At 37.8% G+C, this 12,946-nt stretch overlaps 1 protein-coding gene across 5 annotated transcripts in view; it reads left to right on the top strand.

Annotated features, from left to right (window-relative positions):
- The window catches only part of VPS13C (vacuolar protein sorting 13 homolog C), a 207,616-nt gene that overhangs the window by 48,228 nt on the left and 146,442 nt on the right, over positions 1-12,946 (top strand). For all 5 annotated transcript variants that reach the window (XR_007910408.3, XM_051822342.3, XM_051822343.3 and 2 more), the window contains 6 exons: positions 285-456; positions 1,454-1,516; positions 9,001-9,130; positions 10,020-10,114; positions 11,661-11,803; positions 12,609-12,801. Coding sequence is in view for 4 of the 5 variants with exons in the window: in XM_051822342.3 (XP_051678302.3) it covers positions 285-456; positions 1,454-1,516; positions 9,001-9,130; positions 10,020-10,114; positions 11,661-11,803; positions 12,609-12,801 (796 nt within the window). In the remaining variant the exon portion in view is untranslated. The remainder of the gene's footprint in view (positions 1-284; positions 457-1,453; positions 1,517-9,000; positions 9,131-10,019; positions 10,115-11,660; positions 11,804-12,608; positions 12,802-12,946) is intronic.

Genomic DNA, 12,946 nt, shown 5'->3' with positions numbered 1-12,946 from the left:
ACAGTGGTCTTTCTGTTTTTTACTTGTTGGACATTATGGTTAGTGGTGCGTTAAGCCTGTGATTATTAAGTAAATTGAAAGTATGTTATTACAGAAATTTAAAAAAGGAGGGAGATTCAGGAAGGTAGAATGGCAGGAAAGTATGGTTATCTTAGAATTGTGTCTATGAAATATGTCAAATCTATTCTCTTTATATTAATGAAAATTTTAAAAATTAGGAAGAAGCTCTTTTCTTGCTGTTTCTTAAACTTTTGTATTCAAATAGGCATTAATTTGGTTTTCAGGTGGAAGTATGCGATTGATTGTGTCCTTGAAGTTCACATAAGAAGGTACACACAGATGTGGTCATGGAGTAACATAAAGAAGCACAGGCAGCTGCTCAGGAGTTACAGAAGTGCCTACAAAGCCAAGCTGACCCAGACAAAAGTCTCGGAGGAAATACAGAAGCAAATTCAGGTACATCTTGCATTTATTAATAACAGCCACTGTTTGTCTAATCATCTTTTCTAATTAATTGTTTTACACTTAATTTGAAAAAATTTAATTCTAGAAAGAACAGAGCTCATTTCTTTTTCAGAGAGAGTTTCCCAGGAAAATACGGAGTATGTTTTTTTTAGTTTAGTTTTTTTTTCTTTTACAAAACCATTTTCCTAATCAGACATCATAAGGTTCCAATGAAGTGTTTGGGGAAATATGCCCATTTTTTACAGTAGTGTTTAGAAAATCAGTATCGGAGTTGTTTAAATATGTTTTTATTAGATCTACCTAATTTTGCTAGTGAAAATTTGTGGATTTTTAAAAAGTTCAAAATAATATTTATAAAGAATTTTTGCATAGTAGTCTCAGTTACCCTTTTTAAATGGAGAAGGCATACACTGGATACATAATTTGCTGTTATCATGATCTAGGTTGTAGAATTATTTCTGCTACTCACTCAAAATGTCAAAAATGAATTTCTGTTATTCCAAAATTATTCTAATATGTTGTCTTAGAAAAAAGCATAGGAGTTGGAATCAGGTAGATATGGGTTCAGATGGATTCAGGTATTGTGTTCGGATCATGGACACAAGTTCTCAGCCTCTCACGTCTGCTGTTCTGTGTTATAAAATGAATACAGTATTTGTCTTACAGAGTTATGAGGATTGCAGGAAATAATATATAAAGCATCTAGAAGACAAGTCACTTTCCTAAATATTCTTATTGGCGTGTACATATATGCTCTCTGTGCATTATAATAACTTCACAGAAAAATTCTTATATTGTATTTAATGGAGAAGTTCTTGGAAAACTTATTTTCTCATAAAAATTTTAAGAACCTAGTATATGTTCTAATTTATACTTGAGTTTTCATTTGATAATGTACTGGTAATGGACTGGATGAGCCTAGAAAAAAGAAACACTTTTTTTGAATATTGATCATTTTCCTGTTTATAAATGTGTCTTTGTTTTGTAGGACTTGGAGAAGTCTCTGGATGTTTTTAACATAATTTTAGCAAGACAACAAGCACAAGTTGAGGTAAGCATTGTTATTAATTGTTTTTATGTTTTGAAGATTTATTTTTTATTTATTTGATAGGCAGAGTTACAGAGAGAGGAGGAAAGACAGAGAGGTCTTCCGTCTGCGGGTTCACTGTCCAAATGGCTGCAATGGCCAGGGCTGGGCCAGGCTGAAGCCAGGAGCCTGGAGCTTTGTCTGGGTCTCCCATGTGGTTGCAGGGGCCCCAAACACTTGGGCCATCCTCCACGACTTTCCCAGGCCATTACCAGAGAGTTGGATGGGAAGTGGAGCAGCTGGGCCTCCAAAACGGCTGTCACAGGAGGAGGCTTAACCTCTTAAGTCACAGCACCAGCCCCAGTTTATGTTTTAAACATGTTAATATTGAAACTTATGATTGGGAAAGTTTCATGACAAGGTAGTTGTTGAAATTTACCCAAGTGATAATAAAAGTTGAGTTTTTAATCACTTATTTTGTCTCAGGAGAAAAAAGACTGCAATACTAGAAAAAAACCATTAACATGCAAGGGGAAAATTTTTTTTTTAAGATTTTATTATGTATTTGAGAGACAGAGTTACTGACAGAGAGGGAGAGACAGAGAGAAAGGTCCTCCATCTGCTGGTTCAACTCCCCAAATGGCCATAACGGCCGGAGCTGGGCCCGTCTGAAGCCAGGAGTCAGGAACTTCTCCTGGTTCTCTCATGTGGGCGCAGGGGCCCAAGCACTTGGGCCATCCTTCACTGCCTTCCAGGCCATAAGCAAAGAGCTAGATAGGAAGAGTAGCAGCCGGGGCCCGAACCAGCACTCAAATGGGATGCCGGCGCCACAGGCAGAGGCTTATCCTGCTACACCACAATGTTGGCCCTAGGAAAAAGTTGAAAAAATTTACAACCCAGAATTTGAAAACCACCAAAAAGAAAATAAACAAAAGTTCATCCATAATCCTAGTAATTTAGAAAGCTACTGTTAATGATTTTGCATATAGATTTCCAATTTTTGCTTCATGTTTATATGCTTTCTTCTTTATGTTTTTTCTCTCCCATTTCTTTTACTTTTTTTCTTTGTTTCCTCTTCCTTCCCTTTGGGCTTCTTTCCCCCTTCCTCTCTTCCTTTTTCTTCTTCCCTCCATTCTTCTCACCTTCCTTTCTCCTTTCTTATTTTCTTTCTTTCCACAGTTGGAATCAGCCTGTTCATAATAGTTGATAACTGCTTATATGTTGGTACCCTGTGTGCATTGCTCCATGATGTGATTATAAATTATAAGCTGTGTTTCTATGACATGGCTTTTTTTTGGTACTTGAAAGATGAATGACGAATACAGTACCATTAAATATAGAAAAATTTAGAATATTATAGAGCAACAAAAGAAGAAAACAGAAACATGCATACCTCACAGACTCCTTGGCTCATGTGCTGAAGGGAACTGCTGTGAATACCTTTGAGTGTAGTTAGGTTCATACACGAAATGACGAGATGCACTCTTCTGTGGCTCTTTCCTCTCTGGCATCTTCTCCTATACTCTGTGGTGTTCTTGGACTCTGTTTTCTGGTTTGCTGGCTGGAAATAAAGAGTTTCTCTCAGGGTTTTAGCTACCTGCCCAATTGTACACAGTAATTACTTCAGAGTTTCTGTGGGTCAGGAGTCTAAGCTTGCTTTGGCTGATCAGATTGCAAGATGTTGCAAGATACTAACAGAGACTGTATCCTCTGAAGGGTGACAGGTGGAGGATCTGCTTTCGTTTCTTGTGGTTTTAGTAGAGAACATGTTAGTTTTGTTGGCTGCTAGCTAGAGACTGCTGCCATCTCACTCGTTTTATGTTCAGTTCTTGGTCCAGTGGACTCCCCAGCATAGACCGTGCACAGCATGCCAGCTTTCTTCTTCATTGGGAGAGACAGAATACCAGGATGGCGGCTATCGTCTTACATAGTAACAAAGCCCTTGTACACAGAATCACAGAAATCTCCTCACCGGTTATAGGCCAGGCCTGTGTTCACGACAAGGGTCTGCCAAGGTGCAGGGACCTAAGGGGCAGAGTCACAGTGGGGTGACACTGAGAAAACAAAAGGCACTGGACACTCACTCTTGCAGGTCACTTCTCCAATTTGGACTTCCCTCCCAAATCTGCCTGCTTTCCTTACTTTGTAGTCTGTGATGAAAGTTTTTATATAGTCTAGAATTTTGTGTTGTAATCAGTAGGAAGGTTGGGCTAGGAGGACTTATGCTGTCATGGAACTGAAACTTTTCCATGGGATTTAGTAATAAAGAAGTCTCTTAAAGAGCAATTATTGTTAAAGCATGTGGACAGAAGAAACTTGATGGGAATAAGCAAGAAGGAAATATTAGGAGTTGGAGAAATTATAAACAGAATGATTGTTTGCTGTATGGGGAGCTGGTAACTAGAGTGGTAGATGGTGTGGGATGTGGAGTCAAGAGAAAGTTTTAAAACTTGCTTTTCTTTCTTTAAAAAATTAGGTTATTGTAGTATTTCATTTTCAATGGCAGTAGAATAATTTATTTGACATCATTATAAATAAATAGCTGGAGCTGGCGCTGTGGCATAGTGGGTAAAGCTGCCACTTGCAGTGCTGGCATCCCCTATGGGCGCTGGTTAGAGACCCGACTGCTTTACCTCTGAGCCAGCTCTCTGCTATGGCCTGTGAAAGCAGTAGAAGATGGTCCCAGTCCTTGGGTGCCTGTACCCTTGTGGAAGACCCGGAAGAATCTCCTGGCTCCTGGCTTCGAATCAGCGCAGCTCCAGCCATTGCAGCCATCTAGGGAGTGTACCAGCAGATGGAAGACCCACCCCTCTCTCTCTGCCTCTCCTTCTCTCTATATATAACTCTAACTTTCAAATAAATAATAAAAATAAATCTTAAAAAATTAAATAAATAACTAACTAGATAATATTTGTTCTATGCATATGCCAAAATTTGCCTATTTTCCCCTGGTTACTGTATTTAATCATAAGTGGCACTACAATAAATAGTCTTATCCCTATGTTTTTTTCTCTTCTTTTCTTTTTTTTTTTTAATATTTATTTATTTGACAGAGTTAGACAGTGAGAGAGAGAGAGAGAGAGAGAGAGAAAGGTCTTCCTTCCATTGGTTCACCCCCCCAAATGGCTGCTATGGCTGGAGCTACGCCGGTCCGAAGCGAGGAGCCAGGTGCTTCCTCCTGGTCTTCCATGTGGGTGCAGGAGCCCAAGCACTTGGGCCATCCTCCACTGCCTTTCTGAGCCACAGCAAAGAGCTGGACTGGAAGAGGAGCAACCAGGACTAGAACCTGGCCAGCGCCACAGGCAGAGGGTTAACCAAGTGAGCCACGGCGCCGGCCCCTCTCTTATTTTCTTAAGGACAGTTTCTTCAAGGTTGTTGCATCAGAGAGTATGAATATTTTGAAAAGTATTTGCTACTGCTGTGCATTGTTCTTATCAAATAGTCACTGGAATGAGTCATTGGAGGAAACATTGTTTTACTCCTCCCTAATTTTTGTCACTTCAGATTAGTTATGTATTCTTAGTACCAGTTACAGTAGTTTAAAAATTGAAGAAAGATTAATTATTAGATACAGTAGACAAAGAAGGAAGGATTAAAGAAAAAGCAATTAGATTCATCCAAGATGAATGTTTTTTCCTTGTAATGAAAAGTGCATAGCACCAGAGTTTTAAATACAGGGAAAGGATAGTCTGAAGTTAGTTTGGGGCTTTTAGCTGGACAGGGAAGTAAGTGCAGGCAACAGCAGGGTATTTGGGAAGAAGTGAAAGGGATCTGCCTCTGTTTTCATAGGAGATTTCGTACTGACCAAGGGCTCCCCTTCTTATGCTCGCAGAAAAGAAATGCTTTATTGTTGTGAGGTCACCAAGCAAGGAGAGAAGAGGCAGGCTTATTCTGTCTTCCAGTTCTGTGATCTAGGGCAGACCTCCTGGGCAGGGGCGGACCAGCTGGTGTGTGGGAGAACTAGCAAGGCAACTTCTGATCAGAGGGCTTTAGCTGCAGATATTCCCATCCTATCTGAAGGGGTTCGGTGTTGAGGTCTTCTTGGTTCCACAGGGAGGAAGCAGTGGTTCCAGGTGTTACTTGAGATTACAGGCTTCCTCTTCAAGTGCATGCCCGTGTTCTATGACTTGCATTTTTTGGCTCTGTTGTTTTTGTTGGCAAGAGCTAGTCACCTGTGTTAGGATCTTTGTCAACAATTAAACGTGCCTCAGGTACTTGGTCCCCTGGGTGTTTCCAGCTCATGTGATTGAGACTTAATCTGTAGCGCTCTCTAGATCTACTTAGAACCAGGCTAGGGGTTTGCCCTGAAATGTGTAACTTCCAGGATCTTAGGTCAAATTTCGATCTGGCAGCTTCTGTCCACCCTGAGTGCCCTTCCTTCAGTTCTATCCAAGTAGCCTGGTGCCATCTTACTCAGTGCACACTCACTTAAATCCAGAGCACACTGAGCTCAATCCAAGCTGTCTTCATTGGCTAAGAAAGCCTCACTCCATCTGTAAGCTGATGAGCAAGATCAGTTTGAGTTTACAAGATAATATGTATCTTTTCATTTATTTGTGGTCTCATATGTAGTACTTTGGGATAATTATAAGTTCACAGGAAGCTGCAAAGATAGTTTATAGAGGTTCTGGGTACCCTTCACCCAGTTTCCCCCAATGATGACATCTTACATAATTATAGTCTAATACCAAAACCAATAATTTGACATCGGTACTTTGTAATGTATGGTTCTATGATTGCTCTCATGTTTTAAATTTTTTTATGTATTTGAGAGTTAGATTTGCTACTCAAATATCTTCAGTAGCTGGGGATGAACAAGGATGAAGCAAGAACTAGATACTCAATCCAGGTCTCCTACATTGTGGCAGAAACTCAACTACTTGGACTATCAACTACTGCTTCCCAGTATGTGTATTAGCAGGAAGCTGGAATCAGTAGACAAATCTGTTTATACAGGACTCAGGTGTCCCAATTAGTGTCTTAAGTGAAGTGGTGGGCCAAACTGCTGCTCCTGCTGCCATTTATATATTTGTTTATATTTTGCTTGAAAGGCAGAAGGAGAGAGGTGTTCCCACTACTGGTTCACTCCTCCAGTGCCTGCAGGATCCAGCGCTGGGCCATTCCAAAATGCAGAAGCCTGGAATTCAATCTCCTTTCCTTCCAGGGTGGCAGGGACACAAGTCATAAGCTATCATCTGCTGCTTTCTGCAGTATACATTATCAGGAAGCTGGAATTAGAAAGAGGGCTGGGATTCAAATCCAGGCATCCCAGTATGTGATGTAGATATCACAAATGGTATCTTAATTGCTTTGCCAGATGCCTGCCTCTCATATTTTTAAATAACAATTTGTATTTTTTTAAATGGTAAATTGTCAGTTTATAGGGAAGCTTTAGAAAAATACTGTCTTCTATTTATTTTCTTCATAGCCCTTGTCATTGTTTAAAATTAATGTTTTTACTTGTGTTTGTTAATTCATTTCTGCTTTTCTCTGTTAATTTTGTTTACGTTTTGAGTTACTTTGAAGTTCCTTGAAATTTATAGCATGCTGATCTACTTTTATCCAAGATTTCAATACTAATAGCATCTTTATCTTTTTTCCCTCTACTTTTTTTTTTAAGTAGAGATTTGGGAGGGGGAAGATTGAGTGTGGGGAGTTTGTGAACACATTATCTTGATAGGAAATACTGTTTTCAGTACTTGGTGATTAACTTTTCCAAAATAAAAATGTTCTTCCTTCAAGTTTAAAAATACATCTTGTGTGTTGTTGTAGAGTTAAATCTTTGTGGAGAATAAAAGGATGGTAATGCTCTACTAAAACAACTATCAGTTTACTTAAAAAGATGTTTATAAAATATTCAAATACCTTATAGTTATTTCTGTGTTTAGATTTATAAAGAACTCTTCAAATATCCATCTGTTTAAGACAGAATATGTAAGAGTGCTTTAAGCTTGCAGTCTCTGCTTGCATTTTCCTTAAAAGAATTGGTTATAGATTCTTGGCCACTTAAAAAACTGAGATGATAGACATTTAATTGGGTGTCTTTTTCCAGAACAGCTCACTTTCATCTACTTGTGATCCTGTTGAGTAGTTAAACTTCCTGCTTGAAAATGTGTGCAGCTGTTGAAGGAAACCTTCCTTGTCATCTCAGTGGTTCTGGAGAACACTTGCGAGCTTTTAAAAAATACTGATCCTGAAACCCAATCCCTCAGAATTTGATTTAATTGGAGTGTGGTGGGCTTTTGGCATCTGCCATTGTTCAAAAAGCTTCTTGATGATTTTTTTGTGCAGCAACAATTGAATGCCGCCGAGCTTGGGGTATCCATGGTAGCTGATGTGTGAGGTTCGCTTTGTAAAGTTGAACAGGGCTTGAATGTATGCACTCACGCCTGGTTTGTGACAGAGGTTTAACATTTTCCACATGCTTTGCCTTTACATTCATGAATCAGTCTTTGGTATAGGATTCAACTCTTTTAACTTCTCCTTTAGATTATTTTAGTTTTTTTTACACACAGTGGTTTTTATTTGTTATCAGTTTACCATTGACTTAAAATGTTTTAAATTCTGAGTGGGAAAAGTATTAAGATTTACTTGATTGAGTGACTGAGGAGGACATAGAATCTTATTTCCTTTTTTCTCTTTCTCTGTTTTCTTCTTTTTTGGTTATCCACCAATATTTTACTGAAAGTGGGCAAAGATAAGGAACAATTGAAAATCAAGTCAGGATTTGTTGAGAAAAGAGAACAAAATAAAATTCAGTGAGTTTTTTTTACTGTATGTTTCCTTCCCTCACCATGCCCGTAGTTAAGCAAAAAAGAAATATGTTTGAATTCTGATGTCTAGTTGTTTTGAACTAATACTTGTTGGGTGTGGAAGCATCTTCCTTTCAGGGGGCTTTTCATGTCATAAACTTCTTAGTGTTCTGATGGCGGCTTTACTTAAAATTTTGAAAATTCTATTCCTTGGGAAAAAATTGAAATCTTAATGATATTGCTGGTAAAATGCAGCCTCATCAAAATGTTTTCAGTTGGTGTGCGAAGTAAATTATCACAGAAACATGTTGTGAGCCTGATTTCAGGAGGAACCCATTTCATGACTGTTTTTAAAAAAATGGCCAGCGCAGTGGCTCAATAGGCTAATCCTCCGCCTGTGGCGCCGGCTCACCGGTTCTAGTCCCTCTTCCAGGCCAGCTCTCTGCTATGGCCCGGGAGTGCAGTGGAGGATGGCCCAAATGCTTGGGCCCTGCACCCGCATGGGAGACCAGGAGAAACACCTGCCTCCTGCCTTCGGATCAGCGTGATGCACCGGCCACAGCGCGCTGGCCGCGGCGGCCATTGGAGGGTGAACCAATGGCAAAAGGAAGACCTTTCTCTCTGTCTCTCTCTCTCTCTCACTGTCCACTCTGCCTGTCAAATATAAAAAAAAAAATAAAAAAAAATAATCATTGTTTTCACTGGCTACACTTGAAAATGAAGAGGCTATTGTTTCTCAAATTTTTTATTTTTCAGGTGATTCGGTCGGGGCAGAAATTAAGGAAAAAGTCTGCTGACACGGGGGAGAAACGTGGAGGCTGGTTTAGTGGGTTTTGGGGTAAGAAGGAGTCTAAGCAAAAAGATGAAGAGTCATTGATTCCTGAAAGTAAGTTCCAAGTCAGATCACTTATTGTACAGTGTTAAAAAAAACAGTAATTATGCCGCAGCCTGTCAGTTGAATGTTTTAAATAATACTTTTGAAATAAAGTTAGTTCAGTGTAGTGAATATGTAGACTGGACCGTTTCTGTATTTAACTAAAATAAAACAGATTTTCTTGAAAAATTATATAAAATTTAAAATGTTTACATTTTAGATGTAAATGTTTAGATATCTCAACATTTAAGCATTCCTTATTGTTACCTTTTACATGAATTTATTTACAAGTTTCATTTAAATTTTAAAATGTTTAGCAAATGGGACCAGTGTTGTGGCACAATGGTTAAGCTGCTTCCTGCAATGCTGGCATCCCATATGAGAGTTGGTTTGAATCCCAGCTGCTCCATTTCCAATCCAGTTCCTTGCTAATGCTCTTGGGAAGGCAGCGATGAATGGCCCAAGTTCTTGGGCCATGCTACCCAAGTGAGAGACCTAGATGAAGTGCCTGGCTTCTGGCTCCTGGCTTTGAACTGGTCCAGCCCCCTGTGTTTTAGCCATATGGGGAGTGAGTCAGCAGATAGATCTCTCTGTCTCCATCTCTTACTGTCTGTAACTGTTATGCAAAATAAATAAATCAATCTTAAAAAATAGGGAATTATAAAATCCTTATGAGAGAACTGAATTTGCTTAATAGTATCTCTGCATTTTATCGACAAGTAAGCAAAGATGCAATGCTTGTTTTAACAAGTCAAAGCAGTATGTTAGAGGAAATTACTGGGCTGCGTTGGCTTAAGCATTTATGACTCTTGATTTTAAAATGCTTGTTTAGTTTGTTTTTTCCATTGTCATGTAAAAAATTAAGAAACTCATTTCTCGAAATATTGTCTATTTTTTGTAGCTATTGATGACCTTATGACTCAAGAGGAAAAAGATAAACTCTTCACTGCTATTGGATATAGTGAGAGTACCCACAACTTAACTTTACCTAAGCAGGTAATTATTGAGGTAGCTTTTATAGGTATTTTGTCTCAGTTTACTGTATTATCTTGAATAAGGTTAAATAAATTACTCTTTTTTTTTTTTTGAGTAGCTAACATAACTGAATTATCATTAGTTTATATTTCACTTTTTAATTGTTAAATGCTTTCAGGTAGGCTCTCCTGTTTAGAATACTGTCTTCAGTTTTAGATTTGGTTGCTTTAGTTAATATAAGATTAATTTTATGAAAAGTACTTCTTATAATGATAAATTGGATCTTAAAAATATTTGTTATAAATTTTTCCTAACTTTGAACTATAACTTGAGTAGAACAAAAATGTACTGCTCATTTGATTGATCAAAAGGAAAAAAAATTATATAGTTACTATCAAGGTTAAAATTTAGAATGTTGCTATCACAGTAGAAGGCCCTGTGCTTCCCTGTTATTGCTTCTGGAAAGGTAAGTGTTAAAATGATCTTTCTAGTACTTATTTCTTTGGTTTCCTTCTTTTTTTTTTTTTTTTTTCTAACAGCATAAGTATTTTGTTTTGTATTTTTGTAATCTTTGTATAAGTAGACTCATAGGGTCTGTGTTCTTCCGTGTCTGTCTGTGTTGATGTGAGACCTGTACGCTGGCTTGTTTGCCTCATTTTCATGGCTGTATACAATTCTGTCATCTGAAAGCTATCGCAGCTTAATCATACTTTGGTTGCTGAGCATTTGTGTTGTTTCTAGTTTGTGGTTATTGTGGATATGCTGCATTGAATTTCTTGTAAGTGTCTTTTTATGTGCATATGTAAGATTTTTCTGTTCAGCGTGTACTTAGGAATAGGCTTGATGGGTCAGAGTATATATTTAATATCATATTCTATTAAAGAGTTTCCCAGTGTGGAAAAATTTCTGTGAGTGGTATGTGGAGATTCTTGTTGCTGTACCTACTCACTAACATTTGACATCATCAGTCTTTAAATTTCAGCCATCCTAAATGGTGGTATACCGTACAGTAGTTCGTTATGATTTTAATTTACATTTCCTGGATGACTAAAGGTGTTTTGTACATTTAATGTATTTATTGGCTGTTAGGTATCCTCTTTTGTGAAGTGGCCTTTGAGTTTCTTCTTCATTATTAGATTCTTTCTTGTTGTTCTTGGTTCATAAGAACTCTTTTTATATTTTAGACATGAAATCTTTCTTGTTAGACATGTTGCTGGTACCTTCCCCCATGATTTCTTTTTCCACAGCTAGAGAATTGGTCTGAAGTGCTTTGTTTGCTTAAATGAAAACTATCATCATGAATTTTTATGCCACCAATGATTTGTGATTGTTTCATTGTTATTACCTTTAAGAGAAATGGATTTTTAGAACATTTATAAATGGCCTATTTTGGTAGGCTATTTCATATTGTATGTTCTGGTGTTCTTCACTTAAAGTTAGTATATGGATGCCAGAATCTACCATGTTCTAGTTGCTCATTCACTTTGAAGTTCAACAGGTTCCAATAAGGAGATTTTTTAATAATTGTTTCAATGAATAACAGCTTTCATTCATTCTTTATGTTTAGTATGTTGCTCATATAATGACCCTCAAGTTGGTAAGCACCTCTGTTACAATCAGAGAAAACAGAAATGTTCCAGAAATACTAAAAATTCAGATAATTGGTTTGGGTACCCAAGTATCTCAGCGACCAGGAGCACAAGCCCTTAGGTAAGTTTTGAAAAACTGATTTCAGTTTTTATTTCTAGTTATGATTTCAAGTCAGAAAATCTGGAATGTTATTTGGCATGAAAAAACTAATTATTAAATTATCTTTTTTCATTTCTTTGTGTATGGCAAGGTAATCTCTTTATATTTTCTTGTATTTCGTTTTGGCGCTATATGGGAAGCTCATCATTTGTTCTACCCTCTCACCTTCCCTTTACAAATATTTAATGGCTACTACTTCATTTATAGGCTTAATATTTTAAAAAGCCATGCATAGGTATAGTAGGATTTTATTTTCAAGTTTTTGTTATGGTTGATGAAAGAAGGTGTATAAAAAGTTAATAGTTCAATAGCAGTGTAGTACATTAGTTGCAAATTAAAAGCCTCATGGTTGATTCTGTGTAGGCTCAGTTGTGCAATAGAAATGTGAGCTAGGAGAAAGCTTAGGCTATCTGAATGGAGAAGAGTAAGCAAGGTAGGGATGAAGTGGGAGGGTGTGGAGGGCCTTGGAATTATGGAGGGAGATGAGTTTATCCATGTTACAGACAGTGGTGATCAGAACTTCTCTAGTGTTCTAGAATTGGCTGCAGTGGGTTTTTGATGTGGATGATGAGAAGTTAATAACAATAAAGCAATAGAAACAGCTTGTGTGGGTAATTGAATGCCAGGCTAAGGAGATTAAATTTCAGCTCTGGGTAATGGGCATAGTCCTTGCTCTCAATGAGTTTTTTACAGAGAATTGCTATTTTGCCTAAGAATTGCAAAAGATCTTATTTATATGACTTATTTTTTCATTATTGGACTATAGGGTGGAAGCAAAATTAGAACACTGGTATATAACAGGTCTGAGACAGCAAAACATTATACCATCACTTGTGGCTTCTATTGGTGATACTGCGTCATCCTTGCTTAAAATTGAATTTGAAACCAACCCAGAGAATAGTCCTGCTGACCAGACGCTGATTGTTCAGTCTCAGCCTGTGGAAGTCATCTATGATGCTGTAAGTGCCAAGAAAAAGTGAATCTTTATTAAAACCATCTTATACTTCTTACATGGGGCTCTATTATTTCTTCTCTTTCATATTTCACATTGATTTACTCTTCAGGTGAGTTTTCTTGCAGGGGCTGATACTGTGGCTTAGCAGG

Source organism: Oryctolagus cuniculus, chromosome 12, assembly GCF_051225735.1.
Source record: "Oryctolagus cuniculus isolate XC-2025 breed Fujian yellow rabbit chromosome 12, ASM5122573v1, whole genome shotgun sequence".
In the NCBI taxonomy this organism is placed as follows: Eukaryota; Metazoa; Chordata; class Mammalia; order Lagomorpha; family Leporidae; genus Oryctolagus; species Oryctolagus cuniculus.
The sequence above is the reverse complement of the archived record's forward strand: the minus strand, read 5'-3'. Positions and strand labels throughout refer to the sequence as shown.